The 20,477-nt window shown below is 40.1% G+C and overlaps 1 protein-coding gene across 3 annotated transcripts in view; it reads right to left on the reverse strand.

Moving 5' to 3' along the window:
- The window catches only part of COL4A6 (collagen, type IV, alpha 6), a 131,905-nt gene that overhangs the window by 43,738 nt on the left and 67,690 nt on the right, over positions 1 to 20,477 (reverse strand). For all 3 annotated transcript variants that reach the window (XM_014955017.1, XM_014955015.1, XM_014955014.1), the window contains exons 4-5: positions 5,435 to 5,569; positions 3,327 to 3,371 (exon numbers count right to left, since the gene is read on the reverse strand). In XM_014955017.1, coding sequence (XP_014810503.1) covers positions 3,327 to 3,371; positions 5,435 to 5,569 — 180 coding nt within the window. The remainder of the gene's footprint in view (positions 1 to 3,326; positions 3,372 to 5,434; positions 5,570 to 20,477) is intronic.

The raw sequence follows: 20,477 nt of genomic DNA on the forward strand, positions 1-20,477 counted from the left end.
TCCCACTGCATTAGCATCAGGCAGCACTGTATACATAGTACCAGTTGCCCTGATGATTAAAGTTTGTCAAAACACCCACATGTGGTGTGCAAGCAGGGACTTGCCAGGCTCTGGTAAGGTGACAGGAAAAGGCTGAAGCACTGGTTTATTGCCACTTATGTTTGCCTCTTAGAAATTATTTCATTTGGCTCCCATTTGGATCTGAAACAAATCAGTGGCAACCCACCCTCCTCCATCCCTGTGTGATGTGATAGCCAGGAGCGGCAAGTCACAGACTTGTCTCTGATGGGACAGGCTGTGACTGGAGATAGAGGCCAGACCGGACAATGTCTACCAGGTCTTTCACTTTGTTTACAGCCTCAACAAAACCAGAAGCTATGTGGGATACAAGTGCATATGTATCTGGTTACAACATAAGGTGACCAGCTGCAGGGTTTAGTGAAGCTGAACAGCCAACATCTGCCCCTCAGAGCGAGGCAAGGGAGAGCCAAGCTGCTGAGCCTTTACGGCTGGCCAAGAGCCAGCCCATGGCAGGCAGCTGACTGGTGGTCTCACGTCTTGGGAAACACTTTGGGTGAGATCTTCTAACTCTTGGCCCAGCACAGTCTGTAAGTGGCCCAAAGAATTTTGGTATCCTCTTAATATGTGAGAATATCCTCACAAAGAGAGGATATCGAGTGTGCTGACCACAGTGATTTCTTATGTGTATTAGACAAATCTGTGCCCCTGTCACTTAATCCCATGGCATCCATGCCCGTGGGTCTGAGCTAGAGCACGACACAGACTGATCACACGCACACACATATGCATGCTGTCTCTTTTGCTTTAGGAAAAAAAATCCACAGGATTTCCTACTTTCTAGTTAATCTATCAGAGTTCACAATGTTTTGTTTTAAGAACTCTTAAGAATCTTACCTGAGGAGATACTGAGAACCCACAATTGAATTCCTTGAGAGTTGTAAATTTCTGGCTCAAATGAACCTTTTCCCCAGGGATTTAAAATACTGATCTAAAGAGCTGGTTTGACCTGAAAAACGGCAGTTGATAGTTTCACTGCTTTTGCATCCTCTAATTCCTGTTTTGGCAGATGTGCCAATTCAGCACAAGCACCTCAACTGATTAAGGCAGAAGACTTTTACAGGCTTTACTCATACATTGCAGGGTGACTAGTTTACAGACCTGAATTAAAACACCAGCTGGAGAGATCACTTGTGCTCTCTGTTCTCACAAAAGGAGACATTCCCTGTGAGACAGATAAGGAAACTTGAACTGCTCATCTAGGCCCTTGCTTTATCTGACTCTTGCTCGTACACTAACACTGTGATCCCAAGGGGCCTCTGTTCTAAATCAAACAACACAAAGGCGACACCGACAGGAAAGCTCAACAAATATTTAAAAACAGGGAAACAAATACAACTAAGGGTGAACACAAAACTAATTGAATAAGCAGTTTCATGGATTGCTTCAGGAAAGTGGCCTTTTTACAATCATTGCCAAGTGCCGTATCCTCCAGGAGGGTGACAAAATAGAGAACTTTACTTCTTCAGGTAGCTCTAGCTTTCATGGTACAGACAAGGGCTCACTTCTCATGGAAGTGCTTCCTTCTAGAACTCCTTGGACAGTTCATGAAAAGCTATATACATCTCCCAGCTCCCGTTCCAGCCTTTGCCAGAGGTGTCCTTGAATCTTGTCCTATGGGAAAAAATAAACTTCCCAAGTAAGGCTACGGATTTGAGTTTTTCTTCTACAGCGTGACACAGAAAGGCTAGCAATAAACACACGTAGCTGCTGTATTTACTAGGTTAAAGGGATTAGTCAGGCCAGCTGCAACAACAAGATTTACTTGCCACCAGCCAGCACTCCCAAGGGAATTCTGTGGAATACCACTTCCCTTAAGGTCAACAGTGGGATTCCCCTCTGAGTCACAGCCTTGCACTCTTCTGGCCATGACTGAAATATACCTGCCCATGTTAACACACCTGCATACAACAAAGATTATCTCTTTATATTTAGATGTTAACTCTTGTGCAGAGATAACAGTATATTTTTACCTATGTGTATCAGCACACACATGCTATCTCTCCTTTGCTCTGCATTTCACACATCCATGTAACATGCATATGTTCATCTACATTTCACAACAAACCTAAGCTACGCTCTATCATCCCTATCCCTGTTTTGCCTACAGCTGGCAAAAGTGTTAAGTATTTTCTCAAGCAGTGGTGGTTGCTATTTTCACCCTAGAATGGAAGTATTTATCTCAATGGCTAGAATGTAAACAATATGAATTAGTTTCTCTTCCACCTTTTTCTGTCCTGCAGTTATGACACAGAAGAGCCACAGCAGTGAGCACTTTGCTGTTCATGAGCAGGAAAATCTGCCTCTTTCCCATTTATCCACCTGCAGAATACTGTAAAGCAGACAGAGTAGACCTGCGTGTGCTGGAGGCTTTGAATTCTCTCATCTACCTCCCCTACTCTCTCCTTGGAATGCCTGTTGCTGCCAGCTACCTGGCAATGGTTGTTGCTATATCTCTGCCTCCCCTCATTGTTGGGAATCCCCTCTCTCCAGAGCTCCATCTGAAAAAATACCCTGAGAACAGCATGTTCCCACAGTGTGTTCAATTAAATTAAGCATTATGGGAACAGCTTGTTCTCTTCAGAGCTCGAGAGTTGGCTGGTGGGAAAAGAAAAAATAGCAGCAAGGGAGTAGAGCAGGAGAGAAAACAGTCAAGGATGAGCAGAGGGGGAGAGGAGGACAAGGGCCAGGAAGGAACTGGAATCAAACAAGCTCATTTACAGAGCCAACTGTGCATTTTCAGCCAATCTATGAAAACAATTCAGTTTTTGATAGGAAGTAAGAAAACACAGCTCAACCGTTGGAGCTCTTGGCCAGCTGCGGAAGTAGGGAAGATGAGTATTATCTGAAGGCACAACGCTACATAAGATAGAAAAATGTCATCAAGAAAATAAAAGTAATTCTAACACCAGAAGGAGAAAGCAGGATGAGCTAAATAGTGTAGAGAGAGCAAGGAAGTCTGGGGCAACTTCTAAAGCTGGCCCAGCTAAAACTCCCCTGAGGTAAAGTGTCTGTAAGACATCTATGCAAAAATCACTGGGGAAAACCAAAGCAAAAGAAAGCTGGTCAAAGTGCTCTAGGCACATAATTTTTGTATGGTAAAAGAAACAACTGTCACTAGAATGTTATAGTTCCAAAGTTCTAAAGCCTTGAAGTTTTATGCATGTGCTAGGACAGTCTCATCATGCTTACATGCTTTTGGTTGTCACTAACATTCTAGTGATTGATATTTACATATGCAAACTTACTGGGATCCCATTGATGCCTTGAAATCCTGGAACTCCCATTGGGCCCTGAAGAAAAAAGAGTCCATGTTATATTTCACTTGATAGATCTGTATATTTCAGTTATCTGTGAGATACTTATCACTCCAAATTTTCAGTCTTGGACTTCAGCTTTCAAAACCAAAAGGAGCAAACTATCTTAATACAGATTCTCTCTGACCGCAGAGGTCAGCAAAGATAGGAACTGAGCATCTGAGCTTTACTGGATGCCAAATGAGTGTTTCAGGAATGTTTTAATCAGGCAATTTACAGTAAATGTATAATCTTCTGCTGCACATCTGGGGAAAACAAGATGCCAGGAAAATAAACAATCCAGTATAAGCTTAACTCTCAATGTCACACTTGACCTTCCAAGAGCTTCAACAGGACTTATGCATCTTTCTGTCTGTACTTGGACAGCACCACTGAGATACACAGACCACTGTATTAATTTCAGACCACTCCTGCCTGAATTGCAAGTAATTACCACTTAGTTGGTTCTACTGTTCTACTCTGGATAGTAGCAAAATAGATTGTGTAAGCAGAATAATCAGCCTAAACTGGTTTTGCTTTGGAAAGGTAAAGTATATTGCTTCCACAAGAGAGAAAGAGATAGAATCTTATTGCATGTTGGTATTCCATATGTGTCAATGTCAATGGATAGAAAGAGCAATTATGGAGTAAGGGATATTTTAGTGCAAGAAAATTGGTTCTAATTGTTAAAGGCCAGTTCCTATCCTGGGGTTCTGTGTCTTCCAGAATCCAGGTTTAATGATTTCACTGTTATCTGCTAGAATGATGAAAATGTTATATCAGCAGTCATCCCTTGTTTCGAATCCTCCATTGCCTTTCAGATGAATGCAACACCAAAGCATCGACTTTCATTGTCATAATTTTCATTGCTAATTTGTCTTATGAGAAAGGGCAACTGGAACTCCAATAATTCTATTAATATTAAATGAGAAGAGAGTGTAACTGCAGCATATGAAAGTACAATTGAGCTAGTTTCATCTAGCTAGCTCACCTATCAGTAAGCTGTTTTAACCTGTTGTGCCTGAAACATTCCTTTTGTCCAACCACATCGGCATGAGAGTAGGAATCTCATTCCAGTCCTCACATCAGACGGTATCAGACTTCCCCATTTTATATTGTTACATAGACTCTGTCAGGCTATGTGGTGGGAGCATAGACTGCTCTGCCCTATGTGATGGGGTCCATGAGTCCTCTGCATGCAACCCAAAACTCATGATGTGAACACATGCCCAGTGCACAATTTAAACTTTCCTTAAGGTGAACTATCCGCATGTATCCACTCTTTATTACTGGAAGTATATGTTCATAATTCCACTACACCTAGTTCATCCTAGGCATTCGTTCTTTTGCCTAGCTCCAAACTCCCCTTTTGGTACTTCTTTCCTAAGGCAAGACACCAGAACAGAGCCTTGCAGCATTAAAACATTTCTACATCTGCTGTTCTTACACACTGCACTCATTGACACCCACACCTTATAAGTTATTCTATTTAATATGAAATAGTTTATTACACTATTTCTGTTATAAATAACTTTGCACCTGAAAAACTGAATTGCTGTTCTGCCTGTTCTTACACACTGCACTCATTGACACCCACACCTTATAAGTTATTCTATTTAATATGAAATAGTTTATTACACTATTTCTGTTATAAATAACTTTGCACCTGAAAAACTGAATTCCAGGTTTCACTTAGTAGCCATTCCTTTTCCTTTTCTAGACAACAGCTCAGGATCTTTTACACATGAAGCAGCTCCAGGTCTCTCTGAACGTAGTGTGAATAACCCATCTATCCCTGGGCATGTGAAGTGAAAGACTACGTACAACAGCAATCCTCATTTGGCTATGGGTCAACTACCAGGAACAATGTTCAGCAGCTTTAAGAACTGTATTCTCATTCAATAAATAAATCCAGGGGATTCTCTAAAGATACTAATGAAACGCTGCTGTGCTCTTACCCTTGGACAGATAGTCCAAGACTATCTTTATTCATTCAAGAACATATACGAGGCCATACTTCTGTTGCAGGGACAGAAAAGAAAAGTCACTGTTGAGCCTACCTTGTCGCCTTTCTGTCCAGCTGGTCCTGGGGGGCCCACTGCTCCTCTCTCACCTTTTGCTCCTGGCAAACCTTCTGGGCCAGTAACTCCAGGTGCACCTATCGGCCCTTGAAGCCCAATTGGTCCTGGTCGACCCTAATATAAAACAAAAAAATAAATCAATGCACTACGTTCACAAGCTTCTGTGCAATTTCTCTATCCAACACAATCTTTAATGCAGTTTGAAACATCTCAGTGTACTTAGGACATCCTGAAGTTTTCCCTTTCAGATAAAAGAGTTTTTAGAGGTTATTTCAGGTAAGTAATAGTGAGAAATCTCCCCTTTTTCCTGGAAGATTTATTGCTGCCCATATTGTTGCAGGAAGGAACAGAGGAAGACAACAGTGTTTTGAGATCAAACTGGCTGCTTTTCTTGAGTTTGAACCTCTATTTCCAAGCTGCAAAGTGCAAAAAAATTTTGCTTAAGCTTTAGGTCAAGCACAACAAAGAGATGACACAAGATGCAAGAAGTGCACGGGTCCCATGCAGTCAGAATGCACACTTTAGAGTATCTGAGACTAGTACGATGGTTGGCTCAAGACTGGGATTGATTTTACTCTGCTCTCCTGGTTACCTTTTGGTCAGGGTGAGAATTTTGAGTCCTGGAGCACAAAAAGAAGGGTGTAATGACTGAGTATTGGCGGAAGATGGCAGCCTTCGCTACAACTGCAGAGATTCATGTGTGACTGATGAACTTTGATTGTTCTATCACGACATGGATGTGCAGAGTAGTCTGGTACTTGTTCCTGAAACAAGCCAACGTTTAAAAAATTTTGCTGTAGGTGCTCTGATTTTTTGTTAGCCTCAGAAGCTGCCTGTTGGCAGCTGAACATTTAACACAGAGTTTTGTATTAACATTTTTGTAGTTTTCATTTTGAGAGAATCTGAAAGAGATTAACAGATTCTAAGGTCCCAAAGTATCAGTAGAAAATGGCAGTTTAGGGCTATGCTTTCTACTGACAAGACAGTCAGTGGATTACATGAAGTTATCCATGCAAAGAATCAAGCCTTACATTAAAAGGTAAAGAATGGAGGAGTAAGTAAAAAAAAATAAATCCTCTTTTCAGTTCTTCTCTGCACTCATGTCCATGGTAGTTTCCCTTCTATTTCCCTAACTCCTTAAAACAGCAGAAGGAATGCAGCTCCCTGCTGCCACTGTTTCAGTAATCTCAGCTGGAGATGTACAAAGTCCTGACTCCATGATTTGGCAGGTAAAATACTTTACAGTTAATTTAAAAATGCATTTTTACATTCTAACAATCAAGCAAAGTGAAAAAAAACTGTAATTGATTCTAAAAATTCTTTTTCCAGGATCATTTTTAGTACCTGTTTAGGCATAAACATTTCATTCCACGTTCCATGTTTCTTCACTACCGGAGAAGTTTTCTTTTAAAGTGCAGCAATTCCCTGTGTCACTCTTTCTGTTGTGATTGTTTCATCCTGGCCTTTTAACTGAGGTCAAGTGCATGTTTTGTATTTCATACCTTTTCTGTCTAGACACTATCCATACTGTGCACCGTGCAGAGGCTCCCATCTGAAAAGGCTTTTCTGTTGATTATTTTGAGCTTTTTTCACTCTGGGCTAATTTTCAATGGAATTCTTTATATTGCGAACCATATGATCATAACATTAATCCCCAAATATTCAGTAGTCCTTAGCAACCATACACAACAGGGAACGTGTTACGAAAATCACATGCTTTGCTCTTGCTTTCAGTCTCAGCTTTAACTTTTTAATTTCCCATGGTCACAAGCTATTCAGAGTCTTTCAGGCAACATCTCGCTTCCAAGCCATGGGCTGGAGTCTGCTCACCTCAAGGCAACACAGCAGTGGAAAGACATACCCTAAAAATGGGGATGTTACTGTTACAGCCAGGCACCCACAAAAGCAACAGCACTCAGGAGTCCGCCAAGGTTCCTAGAGCAAACACACTGAACTCCTCACTTGTTTGAGTTGCTTACGCTTTTGTATTCAATTAGTTTGATTGCCTGGTAAACGACAGCATTTCACAATGACTGGAACTGATAGGAATTAAAATTTTAGGAGTCTTTTGTTTTACTCTGCTCCAGGTCACCGTGACCACTATATCCAGATGAAAGAGTGAAGACCAGTAACTACACGTTCTGCTTGTGTTCAGTTCTGCAGCTCTCTGACAGAAGAATTAAACATGTTCTCTGTGATTTTACCCATAGGTAAAAAGCTCTCTTTTACTTTAGTGCCCTAAAAGAAAGATTTTAACAGCACTTGAAGATTTTGTCCAGTGCCTTAGAGTGTCACTAAACCATAAAGACACAGTAAAGTGCTTCTAATCTCTTTGATAATGTGATTATGCCATGATAATCAGGCTCTCAAGAATTCCTACTGCTTCTTTTGAAGTCTATGTGGATGAAAATAATGTTTTCTATGCTAAAACAAAGGACTTGCCTCTACTGCTAAAAAAGCGGCATTTTTTGTCACCCAGTAGCACTCCCATGAACTGTCCCAAGATAAAAACATTATGAAGAGCAGGCACTGTGGTGTGCAGGAGCAATTCCAGGATGTAAGTATAATAAAGACTTGGGTTTTACCACAAGGTAAACTTACAGGGTTCAACACCAGGTGGAACTACTGTTTGACCTCAGTAAGTTTACCTTGTGGTAAAAAGTTAAGTGCCTAGTCTTTACTGTGCTTTGGCATCAGCATTGCTCTTACTTATCCAAAGGATAAAAAGAATAAAACATCTCTTAGCAGTGAGGACAAGCTTAAACATAAAATGTGGATTACATCAAACAGAGACTGTAGTGAATCAACAGAGCTCCCTATTTTTAATCTTCATTGTTCAATATATATCATCCAGTAGTCTGTAGAAAAGCCATTAGTAATTAACTCAAATGGTATCATTTTGGTTTCCTGGCTGCATGACAACTGTTTTTAAACAGAGGAAAATTATAGAATGCTTTAATACCAAGCAATGACAAAGTCTATGAAATTACTGTGACTTGTGAATGTTTTCTCAAATGCCTGCTAGAATTTCATATTTTTGAAAACCATGACCTGCATTCTCAAACATATTTGTGCACCAGGCTTTTACTACACAAGCAGCACTAAATGAGATGCCTGTCTCTGTAATATGATGTTGGTGAAAAAATGGCATTATTTCTTGATATACCATGGCGTTTGCATAGATAATTTCAGGATTTTGCCCAAGTTTGTGCCTCAATTTCAGTATGAATCATATGCATCTCTGTTACTCAGCCATTGCAAACCATTAAAAATACAGAGATGGCCTCAGACATTTAGGTTTCCATTCTCAATGTGTGATAACCAAGAGGAAAAAATGGCTGTGACAGGAACCTCCCATTGCTTATGACTCACCACACTGCAGAAGGCGGTAAAACAAAATGGCCTGAAAATGTAATTTGACGGCAGCGTTTTTCAAGATGGAAAAGGTTCTGCAACATATGCCTTCTTCCCTTCACCCTTTTAATTCATCTGCACCCCAGTGTGTCATGCGGAAAGGCCAGTATGGTGGGTAACGATGGGGCCTCTCTACTGCTACACAATCCAATACATCACAGTTTCTCTATTGTCCCTACCTCTTTTGCCAACTCTAATACCCCACATAAATGTTCGCCCACTGAAGCAGAGCTGCTACACATAGCATTGCAAATTCCAAACATTCTTTTTTTTTCCTATTGCCTCTGTGAGCTTGGAGAATAAAGTGTAAATCTATTTGTCACTGTGCAAAGGAACACACGTGGCAGTGATATGGAACCACTGGACATGCCCCTGATTTCAGGGACAAAAAAAAAACACCCAAGTGCTTACTTACTCGTGGGACAGTTCTACCAGCTGCACTCGCTACCAAATACTAAGTTCAGTGATTCATCATCAAAAAAGGATACTAGAACTCACAAAGTGAGCTAAGTTTAGCAGGACTAGTAACTAAACAGAATACTACTGAACAGGTAGGGCAGAATTGATCCCTACTTCAGTTAGTAAATTCAAAGACTGCCATATTTCAAGCAGCAAAGCATTATTATTATTTTTCTAAGCAAAATTGAGATCCAGTGTATGAAAACAGCAACTGAGTTTAAAGATGTTCATGTTTTCTCAAACTAACATATAGTTCCTTCTCTATGAGAATTCAGTGACCATATTTACGCTCTCTATTTCATCATCCATTATTTCCCCCATAAACAATGTTTTATCAACACAAAAAATTGCTAGTGACAAAGATTTACTTCCTGAGCAAACGCTTTGTAGTTTGAAGCATCTTATACTCGGTTGATTACAGTAAGGCAAACCAAAAAGCCAACAGTTAATTCATTATGGCCCTAAAAAGGTATCTTTTGATCTATTGCACACACTAAGCAGAGCCTAGCCCAAAACTTTCACGGAAGATATCTGTCCCTGATTCCTGTGCTGTACAGGACAGCCTGAGCAAGGGGCTCATCCTTCCAGATGCTCTTTCACACAGGCAAATGGCATTACCCGTTTAAATCATGGCCATTCTCTCCGATCAAAGATGCTACATTACAAAAGGTGACACAGGACTCACGCCAAACTTGGATGAAGTGTCTATAGGTGACTTCTCAGTGCAAAGCAGCAGCATCAATTAGTGAGCAGCATGACCTTGGGCTAACCACTTCTACTTTTGACCTCCATCTCCTCCCTTCTCCTCTTTATTCTGCTCTGCCTTTGCTGCAAGATTCCTGTGGCAGTGGTTATCTCTTGCTAGATAGACGGTGCCTAGCACAAGAGAATCCTGGTCTCATCCGGGGCCCCACAGTTCTACTGTAACAATAATAATTACTGATGAAAAACCCTTCACTATTTTCCTAAATTACAGGTCAGGTATCCAGTGCCCTGCTCACATTCCAGAGTAAGCAATTATTTTCCCCACTGAAAAATGCTTTGTACTTTTAAAGAGAATTATTCTTCAGTTTTTCTTCTGAAAACTTAGGGAAAGTCTTGTTCAAAATGGCTTCTTTATTCCTGTTGTATAATTTACTGTTCCTCTGCACAGCTTTTGACCCACAGAGCATGAGATGAATACACAAAACTGTATATACAACGCAGAAATTATGGAACAGAAACAACATCCTGTGCAACAATACTACTTCATTCAGCACCTTCCCAATAATCTCATCGGTTTGGCTTTTTCCTTTGCTGTTCTCTGTTTTTTAATGAAAAATATCAGGGTAATAATTATTTTAAATTTATTTTTAGGAAAAGAGACAAATTATTGCTGTACCATGTGAAATTCTTTAATATAATTCATTTTAGAAGATTTCTGTTTATGTGAAGCAGCACTTGGTGTGCTCACACTGCAGACTGTCAAGGCTGCTCTGGTCATCTCAGAAGCAATCTTTTAATGTAGTAATGAGCAACTGCAGACTGTTTCTCATAGTAATTTGGAATTTTAGTTCATGTCGTAAACTCCATTTTCAAAAAAATACTTTTGTTATTTCCACTAAGCCTGGCTAGACATGACCACAAGTAGAAAATCCAGGTGATAAAAAAACGTGTGTGCACATATATATAGTTTTACACCCTAGTTTTAACCTGCTTAAAAAAAAAAAAAAGAAATTTTACTCTGCTCCAATTTTAAACCATCTGCTTCCCAAATCTTTTACTTCAGTAACATAAATAAATAAAGTTTCAATTGAAGGTTTACCACATTACAAATGCAGAACTGCATATAAACCCTGGATTTTTTTTTTAAATCTTTATTTTTAAATATCTTTATTTTTAAATTGGATATTTAAAATCTCTGAAGAGCTTGTTTTTTAGAACACTCAATTTCCAGTTAAAAACTTCCACAGAACATCCTGATTCAATCAATTCCACATATTTGCTATTTCTACTTATAGCACACAAAAAGACCACATACTGTCGTCTTTTTCCCCACCACGGACAATAACAGGAGTGACTCAGTGTCAAATATAAGCAATTATTCCATTTTATACTTCAGAGCCTTTAGAGCAACTACTCTCTTTTTAAAAATGTATGAGAGTCAAAATGGATGACTTTAACTCATTCCTTTTTTGCTTTGATGTACTGAAATGTCCAAGTTAGATAAGAAAATAAGAGCATGTGGAAAGGCTCCAGGCCACAGAGAACACAGATAACATGAAAGTAAGTGAAAGGCACTTGTGGGTTGTAACATCTGTGGGAGAGATGCTCCGGCCAGGCAGCAGCCTTCCTGCGCTGCACTCCAGAGGGATGGGTATCCATCTGGAACCCTGAGCATCACACAGCATGACAGGCACTACAGAAATATAAAGATACTATTTGTGGAGATTCTTTAAAATACAGAACAAGCAGCAGGAATTTCAAAGCATAGTGATGACTTATGTTGTATTCCAATTAAAGGAGTAACTGTTGTATGAAAATTATGAGTTATAGGTTATTTTTAAGGAGCCACGCTATATATTTGAATGACATTTACTTGCCCTTTTCATGGTCATCGCTCAGAATTATGCCTTTATTTCAGCAGAAACTGTGTGAAACAGTTATCATGGTTTGCAGAGACCAGATACTGATGAACTGCATCCCAGAGTATCACCACCACAGAGGTGATCACCCCTGAATCCCCAGCTTACCCACTGTTTGTTTAAGCTAATTGGCCACGAGGCTCAGGTGATGCACAGTCATCCAAGATGAACTTCGAAACAGGGCTTTTTTGCTTGCTTGACTAATATCTTTAGGTCCTTTTTGTGTTTAAACTGGAAGGGCAATGCTAGTTTCATACAGCAATGGAAAGCAATTCACATAGCTAGCACAGGAGACTGACAATGGGCACTCCCCCTCTGAAATCACCCATGTCCCTAAGCCTGACTTAGAGGCAACTGAGGAAATGAGGTTTGGAGGAGGAGGTAACTGTGGGCAGGAACTGCTCCCATACCTCATGGAGCTCTGGCATTATATTACACTCATCAACATTCCAAAAAAATAGACCTTATATTGAAAGGATGGATTACACGATTATGAAATCTTAGCAAAAATGTTGCAGCAAGTGAGGTCTAACTGACTTCAATTTACTTATGAACTAAGCTTTTTTTTATTTAACAAAAGAGCATAGTACAGCCAAAGGTTTGAATGGTTTATGAGATTTTATGGTCTTTTGCAACCTCAGTTCATCTTCTCTCCCTCAAGTCTTTGGTGCCTAATCTCTAAAAAATGTTTTAGAAAGCCTTTACAGTTCCCCGACCTGTTCACATAGGACAGCAGCTGTCATAACATTTTCCTGCCCTTAACTGAGGGAAGGGCACTTCTTAATATTGTGTATGTCTCTTGACAGCAGCACAAGTCTTGAGCTGAATTTTAATACAAAAGAATTGTTATTACAGAAGAAATCACAGGTTCTCTCCAGGACTTCTTTCCATTTTCCTGGTGGCTTGTACAGGACAATAGACAAGGTAGGACACGTAAAGCACTTTTTTCCCCAGAATGCACACAAGTCATGTCTGGTGAGAACATGGCAGTAGAAAATGACCAAATGACAGCTCCTCAGCAGCCAGTCCCCAAAAGAGGAGACGGGCTGAATGAAAAGTGAGGGTCATAGCCTGGCTTTGGCTGCAGAGCTTTCCTCTAAACCAGACTGATCTGCAGATGCCACTGGTTCTATTGCCAACTATTATTTCTTTTTTCACCCCTTACAGGCCAATAAAGCCTTTTACAGTGATATGGAACAGCAGGTATCAACATCACTATTGCTCTAGCAAAGGATCAGCTAACTGGTTATAACTAGTTTTTGTGTTTACTGAAAACTGTGTGAACTAAAAAAATAATTAAAATTGCTTCATTCCTTGGTAACCCACAGATATATGCTACACGGAGTGACCCGCAAAGGAGGGCAGCCCTCAGTTACTCCAGCTTTGCTTTGCTTTCTTCTTCTTCAGCCTTACTATCCTAACTTCTGGCAGTACTTTTATTATGCTCAGAAATACTTTGCAGTCTGCTTTTATATCTTGTGTTTAAAGTTGTCTCTTAATAACTTTTTTGTTTCAATCAGATAACCAAATGGGACTACTTGGTTTTATCTCATATTTCAATTGTTTATATCTGTTGCTTTTTCACACGACAAGCAGTACGGATGAACTTCACAGACACACACTGGGATTTATTAACTGAATTTATACAATTTCTGACACCTGGCTACAGGCCTTGCAGTATGTACCGTGTGCGTATATATATGTATATACAATATATATGTATATATTTATTGTATATATATGCATATACTATATATATGTATCGTCTTTCCAACAAATTTGCTAAGATCAAGCACACTACTTTTTCACAAAACTTTTAAAAGGGTTTTACCTAAGTTATTACTGAGGAAGATACCACACTAATTATAGATAATAGACAAGTCCCTTGAGGAAAATTGATACTGAATCACAGTGACTTCACGGGCAGTCCCATCAGGACTGCTGCCCATGAAACCACAGCTTCTGACTCTCCTTAAGATACACCCTACAGCACACATCTTTTTCAGGGATCTGCTAGGGGCTCATGAGGAAAGAAGAACATGCAACGTTGTGTTATTTTCCCTTCCACTTATCCCTAGGCACCCTACAGACAAACCAAAAAAGCCCCATGTGTTTCTAAAGAGCTGTTTAAGCAAGCAGCTACAATGACCGTTTTGCTACCTCCCCCTCTGGCTGGCATTTCCAAGCTGCCTTCTTCATGGACTCAAGTGACAGAAGATTCATTGTTGCAAAAAAATGTTGTCAGTAGAAAATTAGCTGTATTAAGTAGTGTACTGAACAAGTGAAATCTTGCCAGTGTCAGGCCTGTTAACACTATTAAAGGGACATTGTATCTAGAAAGGCAGGGAGAGTTCAGCCACATGCTGAAGCCGAACAGACTCCAAACCTCCTCAGGGTCTACTGTGTCCAGATCTGCTAATTTGCTTTGGGCTCCTCTCCAGTTCTTTCTTTTACAGCAAATCCAATTTTTAAATTTCTAATTCCCCTTGCAGGCAAAGGCTGTGAAAAGTAAGTGTTTCCTCAGAGACAGAACAGGGATGTGGGCAAGGAGCAGATCTAGCAGGAAGAGACTGCTCATACCACTGTTTTCCCAGTACAACCAATTCCTTGGCAGACAGGATGGTTTGGTCTTCCCTGCGGGGCTGAGGGGCACAGCCACTGACTTTCCTGCATCTCACCAAGGCACTGGCTGTGAGGGTCCAGGCTGTGTGCATTGAGAAGGCGGCAGCTCAACAATCCATGAAGCAAACGAGCAGGAGGAACTGCACATCTCAGTGGGAAACTCGCCCATCCACACATTCCCTGTCCATCAGCCTCTACAGCACCCATTAAGAGCTGGGGGATTTTGAAAATGGAAGACTGAAACAGGAAGGAAGGAAATGGGATCAAAAGCACCCCTCCACTGGCTCACAGTTTCTAATACGACTTTGTAACTACATTTGACTACTTTTCTCTTTCTGCCTGGGAACTGGAAATGAAGTGCAGTTACGACACATCCTGTTCCCCCAAAAACACAGGGATAAGGCGATAACTCAGAGATAAGGAATAGACCCAGAAGCATGAGATGAAGATGGAAGAGGAGTTACAGAAGCCCCTTCTGCTCTGTGGATGATACAGAGCTTTCCATTTCCCTCAGGCTGTGGGAACAGAGAGCGTCCTCTTGCACCAGAACTTCCCCAAACATGACATTCAACCAGTAAAGGAAGGAATAAGGAAGAAGAAACCAGTAATGAAAAAACAAAACAAAACAAAACCCAAAAAACGTAAGGAAGAAGAAACCACTAATGAAAAAACAAAACAAAACCCAAAAAACAAACAAACAAAAAAAGCCTTTGAGGTTTCCATGCATGGAAACAGTTACAGAGCTCTAGTGACCACTTACCGTACATGATGCCTTCTTGGCCCTTGTAAGGGTCTAGACACAAAAAATAGTTCACAAACCTTTTAGACAAACTTCACTCACTGGAGCTCTGTATTGCAGTTTCATCTACAGATAAGCTATTCTCAGCTTTGGTTCCTATCAGCAGCTAAACTAAGTTCTCAGCTTCTCAGCCTATTTAAATCCTGGCAATTATCTTGTTGAACTCATTCCCGCAAGATGCATCTAAGACCAGCAATTTAGGAGTATTTTTACAGGAACAGCCACACAGAGAAGAACACAACAGTAGCAAAAATGCCAGTTAAAGACTTCTAGCAAAGATTTAACGCCTCATGGACTTCTAGAGAGAAACTACCCACTAAACAACAAGAGCCAGGCAGAAGTTAAAGGGTACTAGTCTTTAGGACAATTATTTCATGCTCACCAGCTGGGTTCCCTGCTACACACTGCAGTGGGCAAGCAAGATCCTGCCCTAGTTTTTTCTGGGGTAGCAATAGCCATGCTCCTTCTCTTTGGGCAATTTAAGACCCAGATCTGGGGCATGCAGCCTGGGCTAGGCTCTTCCATTCCCAGATTGCTGCAATGCCAAACCAAACCAGTTTTTAAATTATAATAAAGGCCTGGAAGGGCTTGGTCATTCAAAGAAAATTCACTCAAAGTATCTGTTTACTTTGCACAGATTCAAAACCCTCCAAAATGTTTTCTGCCAGGCAAAGACTTTCAACCTGAATGGGCTATCTGGAGAGCTCAGGAACACTAAGTTCATCACAGCTACAGAAAACATTCTTGTCTTTGATTCCAAAGACTTCATTAGTTTCCACTTGATTTGCTACTTCTACTTTGAAGGTGGCTATCAACAAATCATATCAGTGAACTGATAACTGGACATGTCATTGGACTGCAGTTTATTTGAACAGAGTACAGCAAAAAAAAAAAAGGGCTAGATGTAATCTGAGCAAAAAGGGATAATGTAATATATGACACATCTCAAGGGAGACTGATCATTTATTTTCCATGGTAATTACTCTAGAGCAACAATTTCTCTCAAAGGATCATACTGAGGACTATTTTAATGGAGATATTATAATATCATATTAATTCATTAATTAGCAGCTGTAGGCTCTACTGAGGCTATTATTCCCCTAGTTTTCACACTTCTTACAGAAGTCTTCTGTGTTGTTGTCAACATTTTCACTGTATTCCAGCTAAAGCAGAAAAACTTATCCTAGTTTAAATGCTGCAAACTAAGAGAACAATCTTCATATTTAACAGCTTACCCTTGTATCTTCATAAAAGTTGCTCAACTTTTTCTTATTGCTCTATCAGCAGATATTCTAGCTAGTAATGTTGCTGCTCATATTAGAGTGATATTAGTTTGCCTTACTGCATTTCGTAATAATTTATATATTTAAGTGAGTTGGTTGCAGAAACTACTCAGTACTAACTAAAATAGCATAGACTTATTTTAATATTTGGAGTAAAACATAGCTGTGGGTTTTCAGGAGGCAATACGATAATTAAATAAAATATGCCTTTTTAATGTTTGTCACTGTGTTCTCTATATTTGCAGAATGTAAAGTGAATCATTAGAATATGAACAATAGAGATTTGGATCACAAGCGTAACGCTGGTATTCTAAAAGCAGATTTAAAAGCCTGTATCCAATCTTGCCTTTAGGAGTTTCAATTCATCTCAGGTTCCTGAGAGAACAAGCTTGTAAGGTGCTGAGATAGAGAAAAGGTTCAGATTTTAAATTCAGCTAACTCAGTTTGCAATCCAAGTCATAGCCTAACCTATTCTGGACCACGATCTTAAGACTGCTTTTTTGGCTCACTTTTATCATACTGGAACATCTAATTATTCTATTAAATTTCACTGTTACACAGAAAAAGTATATCTATAAATTGCCACAAGTAAAGCAATGTTCCAGAAAAACAATCTTGTCTTTTTTCCTTTGTTCTTACTGATGCATTACTTATGTTCCTTTCCCTGTCCAATATCTAGTCTTTGTGTTATTACAAATAAATTTTAGCACTTTGTACAACGTAATTCTGAGACCAAGTCCGAAACTGGGATCTGATCTATGCAGCATGGAGCTACCCCTAAGCCCTACTACCATATCAAGTATTAACATTATCCATCTGGTGAATGAAGTAGCCTTTTTTGGAAAAGAAAAAACAAAAAGCAAACAAACAAACAAAAACCCACACACATTTAAGAAAATATCCATTTTAGTAACCAGACCATGTTTCACATGCTAAACATTCTGTTTACAAGAGAGAAACACAGCAAAAGTTCTCATTATCCACTAAGGTCATTGAGCCCCAAAGGATGCTTCTAGTTAGAAGGCAGGCGGTGAAAGTAGGCCATTCACAGATCTGTCCAGTAAGGGGTCAGTGGCGAACAATAGATTCCCTGCAAGCAGTTTCCCCTACATTTTGCCTCCCATAGCCTTCCCAGCATGTTCCTGGCACTTCAGAAAGGTCTGAGCGTCTTTCCTCGCACAAGGTTCGGCTAAAAACAAAATTATCTGCTGGGACAGATAATATTAGTCAAGATTTAAAACTCAGATGGGAACTGTTTGCTTATTCAAGATAGCAGATTTAGAACAAAACCTCTTCCCAGAGACCTGTTACACAGCAGAGCTGAGGGGAGTTTTGCAAACATGTAAACAATTCACTTTAAAGGGAAAAAGTGTAGTCTGTGCATTCTCATCTACACATTGCTGGGAAATATGCAGACCAAAGCAGGAGTAGAGGGTAGTAGAGGCCTGCAAATCTACAAACATAACATCAGGCAAGATTCCAGTTATCTCTAGAGGCTTAAGCAGAGCAGGTCCAGGCAAAATTTTACTGCTGTGCCTGATAAGAGCAAGCGCCAGTCAGTCAGTGGCTGCTTTACCAGGCAGTGTCAGAGAATAAACTGCAATAATAAAAATAACTTCAAACCAAAGTCAGATAGAAAAAAATAGAAGATTTTTCATTTCTGCTAATAAGTGTTGCGTATTGATCAAGATAAGGACGGAAATGAACTCTTCACCTACTTGAATTCCCACTGGCTAAGGTATATAGAATAAATGATTAATTCCAATGTTGCTTGTCATCACATAAATTGTATGTTTAAGTCCTTGGACATTTACTACGTGGCTGTATTAACACTCGAAAAAGCTTCTTTCATTTGTTGGTATAAACCACACTTCCAGTCTGCTTAATCTTTGACAGACAGGTCTCATTGTCCCCAAAATCCCTTGCTACACAATACAACAAAGACTTAAATGACTCTGTAGGGCTGCCCCGCTACCCACACTGCTCCGCGCTTCCTGCCCATATATCCCTGGAATTCATGACCATGCAGATTACTAAATTACACACTAGGCCGGGGATTAAGCACAGCTCTTTGTATGGGAGCATCTGAGGTCTGGAAGAAGATTTTACCTGTCACGGTCTGTGCTCACTGGGCCTTGATGAGAGACAGAAGGAAGCGGTGCTGCAGAAGATCACAAACACGGGTGCGTGATACTCAGCGATCTGTATATGATGACAGGATAACCTGGCTGGTGCTGTCCTACGCACAGGTCTAGGGAGCTTCAGAGAGACAATAACCAGCCCGCTATTTCCAAAGCAGCCCAGCAGCTTCTTCCCTCTTAAAATAAAAGGGAAAAATGTTCCCTGTTCTCATAGGCCACAAGCCGGATAACGGCCTTTGCTGTACCCAAGCAGACCTGAAATGTCTAAGGGTTAGGAACGTATCCTACAGTTAAGCAAACATACTAACAAGGCGAAGTGAGGGGTATTGTCGCTCATCAGATGTTTTAAGTTAGCTGCTAATCAAAGCTGGAATTGCTTCTGATTGCTTTTAGAATCCTGAAGAGTTACATACCCAGAAGAAAAAATAAAGCCAAGGAAAAAAGGCTTGAAATAACAGTATAAATTTAAACACCTCAAGGATATAAAGTACTTTTTATCCATATGTATATACAAAAGTAACATTGTTTCTTACTTGAAAAATCAAGTCTTTAGTAGGACTTAATCTTGCTATCTATATAGGACTGAGGAGAACAGTCTTTACCCAGTTGAAATTTACAGATGGCTGGCAACTCCAAGCTTTGGCTAAGTCTGTTTACAAGTTCAGTAGCGAAAGAATTACTGTAGTCAGGACAGTGCAATGATGGAAATCAAGAAAAGTCTGGAGAGAGACAACACATTTTGCAAAAATAAATTGTTTGCCTTTTTTATTATCTATTTTAAAGATAGGTGTTACCATCTTGCTTGGTTTCCTTCTCTTTGCATGCATATTCATTATTTCAAATGGCAAATACTGACATCTTCCAGTTTTTATTAGTTATGTTGATCTAGCCATAACGGTCTGAAAGATGATACTGCATTTCTCATTACATTTTGCACTCACTTGGAGCTCAGCAAATGACAGGAATTATCTAAGGCCTGAGAAAAACAAAGTTCACAGCATAGTTACTTTTAAGGGTTTGTTTCAGACAACATATATACCAACTGGGGACAAGCACATCACAATGCTTGATGCTTTGGTTCAGCACCATCCTATTACATCAAAGACTAGCGTTACTACATGCCAACATGATGACACGTCATTTTAGAGGAACCAAAACTGCCTCAGATCTGCAAATAGCCTCCGAGCAGCTCATAAAAAATTGCCAACCCCCAGAAACCCTGGGAGGACAAGCATTGGAAGCGGATCTGCTCTGCACAGACTCAGCAGGACTCTTTGGAAGTTGCTGCCAGTGCTCCTTTTGCAGCCAGAACAGCCACTGTTGAGCTACACAAACTACTCTAAGCCCTTTCCCTAGAGCCAGCAGCTAGAGAACAATCCTTAGACTGCTCTTTGAGAAAAACAAGCAAAGCATACTTTAAACAAATAGAGAAAAAAAGAATCCTCTATTGATCACTGCTACAAACTGCCTTTTTATTTCCCTTGTTCGTGAAGTGATTCCAATTTCATTTAAACAACAGCTAGATGCAATGATGCTTTTCCATAGACATTTTTTTTTTTAATGCCTCACCCCATGCTGTATTTGCATACTGTGCACTAAACTGTGCCCCGGCCACACACATACACACCAGTCCCCTTCAGATACTAGATTAGGTTGTTCATAATCGCCATAGATATTTGT

This window comes from Calidris pugnax, unplaced genomic scaffold (assembly GCF_001431845.1).
Source record: "Calidris pugnax isolate Ruff unplaced genomic scaffold, ASM143184v1 scaffold38, whole genome shotgun sequence".
In the NCBI taxonomy this organism is placed as follows: Eukaryota; Metazoa; Chordata; class Aves; order Charadriiformes; family Scolopacidae; genus Calidris; species Calidris pugnax.